Raw genomic sequence first — 6,000 nt, forward strand, 5'->3', positions numbered from 1 at the left:
TGATAAATGAGGATGTTTTGAAACTAAGCATGGGAGCCAGAAAGAGACATGCACAGACAAGGCCAAATTTGTCCCCAGATTCACCTTATGACATGTAAACCCCCAAAACACACCTCCAAAGAAAAAGGTACCCACCTCGGGAGTTGGCTTAGGACCCCAGGAGCTCCAAATTTGGATAAGCCTTCCCCTGTACCTTCCAAAGGTGGAGATTATTATAATGAGAAAGATAGGCCCTCCCCTGTACCTCCCAAAGGTGGAGATTATTATAATGAGACTGATAATCAATTTATCTATACTATAAATATAACTGTCTTTTCTTTCACTATTCGAGAGATACCTTTCCACTATTCTGGTTTTCTCCCTGTGGTCACCCACAGTATTGCTATAAAACTTGGGAAACTGAGTCACTGAGTCTTGTAATTCTTTTGGGACGACTCACGATCAGTTTGACCCCAAATTCCATCCCACATCATTCTGATCCTGATTTTCAAGCAATCTAGGTAAGAAATTCCGTGTTTGAGTTGTGGTATATGAATGTAATGGAATTCTATTGTGCTGTAAGAAACGATGAGCAGGAGGAGTTCAGAGAAACCTGGAAGGACTTGCATGAACTGATGAGTGAGATGAGCAGAACCAAAAGAACATTGTACACAGGATCATCAACATTGTGTGTTGATCTACTGTGATGGACTAGATTCTTCCCACCAATGCAATGGTACAGAAGAGTCCCAGGGGACTCATGATGGAAGGACATCTCCAAATCCAGAAAAAAAAAAAAAGAACTGTAGTGTATGGATGCTGATTGAACCATACTATTTCTTTTGTTTTTGGTGCTGTTGTTTTTCTTTTTTGAGGTTTTTCCTTTTTGCTCTGATTCTTCTCTTATAACATGACTAATGCAGAAATAAGTTTGATATTATATATATATATGTAAACCTATATCAGATTACCTGCTGTCTAGTGGAGGGTGGGAGGGAGGGAGAACAATTTTTAATTGGAAATTTTATAAAAACAAATGTTGAAAACTAAAAAAAAAAAAAAAGAAAAATTCTGTGTTTGGGGGGCAGCTAGGTGGTGCAGTGGGTAAAGAGCCACTTAACCCTCATTGTCCCGCAAAAAAATAATAATAATAATCTGTGTTTGTATGTCTCACCTATTTTTGGCGATTGTTATGTGCCTGTCTCTTTAAATCTTCACATGCCTTTTTCTTCCTACTTCTGTTGAAGTACATGGGGCCTTTCCCTCTCTAACCTTTTAATCTAGTCTTAAAGGCTACATAGCGATATGGGGAAAAGTTGTTTTGTTTTGTTTTTTGTTTTTGAGAATATGTTAGGCTGTTACTTTAACAAACCAAGCCAAAATAACCTTACAGACTGAGTCGATAAGATCCCGTTAGGTAGGCGAGTTAGGTGGGTGGGTGGGGGTGTCTGTGGGTTTCCGCTTAGAAAGCGAAATTTTGAGTTACATATCATGGGGGCCAGGAACTCAGCTTCTGCCCCCCTCCTCCTCGCCCAATGAACCCTCAACTAAGCAACCTGCCTCCACTGCTTCTTCTACACCCTCTTCTGCTTCTCTATCTCCCCCCTCCCCTTCTCAGTTACCTGGTGCTGTGACTTCCCCTTCCCCAAACCCCCTCCTGCTCCTCCCTTGGCTATGCCTCTAGATCCTCCCACCATGGGGGAGTCCACCCCTCCACCCTTCCTACCCCTCCCCCTGTACTTCCCCCTTCTCCTCGGGTTCCCAAGCTTGCCCCTGCGGCTCCGCCTACCTGCCAGTCCTGCGGCTCAGCTCGGCTAGGCTTGGGCTCCGCCTGCCTGCTGGTCCTGCAGCTGGGCGGGCTTCGCCTGCCTGCCGGTCATGCGCGGCTCTGTTCGGCTCCGCCTGCTTGCGGACCTCTATCACAAATTGTAATATGAATGATCAATGATGCCCAAGTTTTCCACATTTCTACTCAAGAAATCAATTTCTCCTTGTTCATCAGAATCAGGTCCAAAATATCTATGTTCATTCACTTTGTCATTTCCTCTACCTTTTCTAGGATGAAATGACTATAAGTCAAGCAAAACATTAAAAAAAAAGTCTTGTTTTTACAGCACCTTCATTTTTGAATCTATTTCCCCCCATTTTCTTGCTATCAAGCCATCCACTGCAACAAATATTAAAGAAAAAAAGCAGTTGCGTAAAACTAATTGATGAATCTGACACATGCAAACCCATCAACTGCATCTGACAGTGTGTACTATTTCTCACCCATAGTTCTCTACTACTTAATTAAAGAGAGAAAGCTGCGTTTTTCTCAATTCTTTTCTGAAAACTAAATTATTACTTTGGGATTAGCACAAAGAATTGTGGGGTTTTTTGTTTGTTTTTGCTTTTATTTTATTTAATCAAAGTTAAGACTGGTGGATAGAACACAATTACCTCAGATCATTCTTCATATTTGTGCACAGACAGACTGATGAACTTAATTCCAGGGAAATCTGCAATGAAGTACATATAGCCTTACCTCCCCTTACTCCAAAATAATTTTTTAAAATCACACACATATATAATCTCATTGGCACACTCTCATTACAAATGATTCATACATAAATAGGTAGTGGGTACAAGGAAGCTAATATGCTACTGTATGTATAACCTTTGTTAATGAAAGAAACTTCAATGGAAATAAATGTTCAGTCATTTTCTTTTTTCCCTTCTTTCACCCTATTCTTCCTGACCAGTGTTTTGCTTGTGACCACTGCCTCCCTCAATCTGCCCTCCCTTTTATCAGCTGCCCTTCCTTTTCTTTCCCCTTTATTCCCCTGTTTCTGCCTTCCCTTCTACCAATGCCACCCTTTCCCCATTCCCCTTTTGCTGCATTAAAGAGTAAGCTAAGTTTCTTTATACAAATGGGAGTGTATGTTATTCCCTCCCTGAACAAAATCTGATGAGAGTAAGGTTGAACCAATGCTTACCCCTCCCTTCTTTTCCTCTATTGTCATGGGGTTTTTTTTGTGCTTCTTCATATGATGTAATTAACGTCATTCCACCTCCCCCTTCCTCTCCTCCCCCTAGTCTCCTTTTAATCTGCCCCTTAAGTTTCTTTATATCATCACATCAAAGTCAATTTAATAACAGTACCTTAATAGAGATACAGATCCCAAGAGCTAAAAGTATTAACCTCCCTCATAGGGATGTAAGCAGTTTAATCTCATTGAACAACCTCCCCCCCACCCCCCACCCCCAGTTTGCCTCTTTCCACTTCTCTAGAGATTAGGTGGAGATTATTATAATGAGACTGATAATCAATTTATCCATACTATAAATATAACTGTCTTTCCTTTCACTATTTAAGAGATACCTTTCCACTATTCTGGTTCTCTCCCTGGGATCACTCATAGCATTGCAATAAAACTTGAGAAACAGTCACTGAGTCTTGTAATTCTTTTGGGAGGACTCACGATCAATTTGACCCCTAATTCCATCCCACATCGCACCTATGATCTATTTACGTATGAATCATTTGTAATGAGACAGTGTATGTCAAAGAGATTATAAATTTGTGTGGTTTTAAAAAAATCTTTTTGAGTGAGGGGAGGAAAGGCTGTATACACCTCTTTGTTGACTGAAGGTTTCCATGGGATTAAGTTCATCAGGCTCTATGTATACAAATATGAAGAATGATCTGAAGTAATTGGGCTGTAATTATGTTTATCTACCAGTCTTAAGCTTGATTAAATTTTAAAAAGCAAAGCAAAAAAACAAAAAAACCCCAAAACAAAAAACCAGCCATCATTCTTTGTGCTAATCCCAGAGTAATAATAACAATTCAGTTTTCAGAGAAGAGTTGAGAAAAATGCAGCTTTCTCCTTTTATTGAGGTGGTAGGGAACTATGGGTGCTAAATAGTGCTCACTGTCAGATGTGATTATTGGGGTTGCATATGTCAAATTCAATTAGTTTTACTCAATTGCTTTTCTTTTAATATTTGTTGCAATGAATGGCTTGATAGCAAGGAAATGGGGGAAATAGATTAAAAAACAAAGGTGCTATAAAAACAAGACATCAATAAAAAGATTTTTTTTTAATGTTTAGCTTGACTTATGGTCATTTCTACCTAGAAAAGGTAGAGGAAATGACAAAATGAACATAGATATTTTGGACCTGATTCTGATGAACAAGGAGAAACTGGTTTCTTGAGTAGAAATGTGGGAAACTTGGGTATCATTGATCACTCCATATTACAATTTGTGATGGAGAAGAAGAGGAAAGCCAGATATAGTCTTACATGTAGCCTTGATTTGGGGAGAACAAATTTCAAAGGGTAGAAGTAATATAGTTAAGTTCCAGTCTTCTAAAAGTTTAGAGGAGATGTTAGTCCAAGAGGAATGGGAATTTTGAAAGTGAAATTCTAAACATTTAGGCAGAAATCTTTCCCATAAGATGGTAAAGAGGGAGGAGCCTAAAGTGACCAGTGTGTATTCACAAGGAACTTCTTGACCAACTGAGATTTTTTTTCTTGTTTAGAATTTTATTTTCCAAAATATATGTAAATACAAAATTTTGACATCAATTTTTTAAAACTTTATGTTCCAGCTTCTCTTCTTCCCTCCCTTCCCACCCCCACCCCCAAGAACTCAAGCAATTCAATATAAGTTATACATGAGTAGTCATGGAAAACATTCCCACATTAGCTAGGTTGTGGGAGAAAACAGTTGAAAAACAAAATTTCAGATTAAGGAATTGTCAAAGAAAAAAAATTTTAAATGTATTTCCATCTGTTTTCAGATACCATCAGTTCTTTTTCTGTAGATGGGTTGCAATTTTTAAAAGTCCTTCAGGGTTATATTGGAAAATTCCCTTGCTGAAAATAACCCCATGCTTCTCATCAGATCACCTTACACTATTGCATTCCCACTGCAATCGCCCATGATGAAGATGGATGCTTCCACTTGGTACAGACCATTACCATCCTTGGTACTTGCTGAGGAGTGGGCAACAAAGAGGTCATTTGGCATCTGTTCCTGCCAAGGTTTCCAGGCATGGGAGTGCCCCATACTGGTCCAGGACCTTCTTTTGCCCTGAAACACAGTCTTTGCCAGCACTACAGTGCCCTGTGTGTGGTGGGCTCCTGGCCAGACCCTATCCCCAGTATCCACAGATCTTTTTCTCTGTCTCCCTAGGCTGAGCTGGGTTGGAGAAATGATTCACTGTGACTGTTTCTTAGATTTTCCCATTAGAATTTGATCTGGTGCATTTTTTTTTAAACGGGGCAATGGGGTTAAGTGACTTGCCCAGGGTCACACAGCTAGTAAGTGTTAAGTGTCTGAGGCCGGATTCGAACTCAGGAACTCCTGAATCCAGGGCCGGTGCTTTACCCACTGCGCCACCTAGCCGCCCCAGAATTTGATCTGGTGCATTTTGCAGATCTCTTTGGAGGAGTCTGGTTGGCAGTGATGGATAGGGAGAGAGCTCACTATACTTCTTCCTGCTTTTCTGCTATCATAATTCCACTTCCCTTGTACCCATTATTCTTAATGTAACCCTTACTAAATATACCTTTCCAAAAGATACTTAGGCTAGGTGACTAAAATGATTCTCAACTGATAATTTTTTGGAAAGCAACTGATGGGGATTGAATCAGTGGCCTTAGAGACTCACCTCTGACCCCTGAGGAGTTTCCCAGAATTCTAAGGGAAGATGTTATCTTACTTTGGGACCCAAAATTCATCTATGAGAATAAGAGTTGGGATAAGAATCCTTAGAGTTTATAAGGGCTTGGGTTTCTCTTGCAATATCTAGTGTATATTCAGGTACTCGTAATAATTATAATTTTATATTGTTTGACTTTGTTGTTCAGTCATTTTCAATCATAGCCAACACTATGTGACCCCTACTGGGATTTCCTTGGCAAAGGTACTGGAGTGGTTTGCCATTTCCTTCTCCAGCTCATTTGACAGATGAGGAAACTGAGGCAAACAGGGTTCAGTGACTTGCCCAAGGTCACACAGGTAGTAAG

At 40.0% G+C, this 6,000-nt stretch overlaps 1 protein-coding gene across 1 annotated transcript in view; it reads right to left on the reverse strand.

Moving 5' to 3' along the window:
• Positions 1-5,038, reverse strand: part of LOC122747913 — a 30,250-nt gene extending 25,212 nt beyond the window's left edge. Inside the window, exons 1-2 of the mRNA XM_043993700.1 lie at positions 4,900-5,038; positions 1,769-1,895 (exon numbers count right to left, since the gene is read on the reverse strand). Of these exons, the coding sequence (XP_043849635.1) occupies positions 1,769-1,895; positions 4,900-5,038 (266 nt within the window). The remainder of the gene's footprint in view (positions 1-1,768; positions 1,896-4,899) is intronic.
• Positions 5,039-6,000: the final 962 nt, after the last annotated feature.

This window comes from Dromiciops gliroides, chromosome 3 (genome assembly GCF_019393635.1).
Source record: "Dromiciops gliroides isolate mDroGli1 chromosome 3, mDroGli1.pri, whole genome shotgun sequence".
NCBI lineage: Eukaryota > Metazoa > Chordata > Mammalia > Microbiotheria > Microbiotheriidae > Dromiciops > Dromiciops gliroides.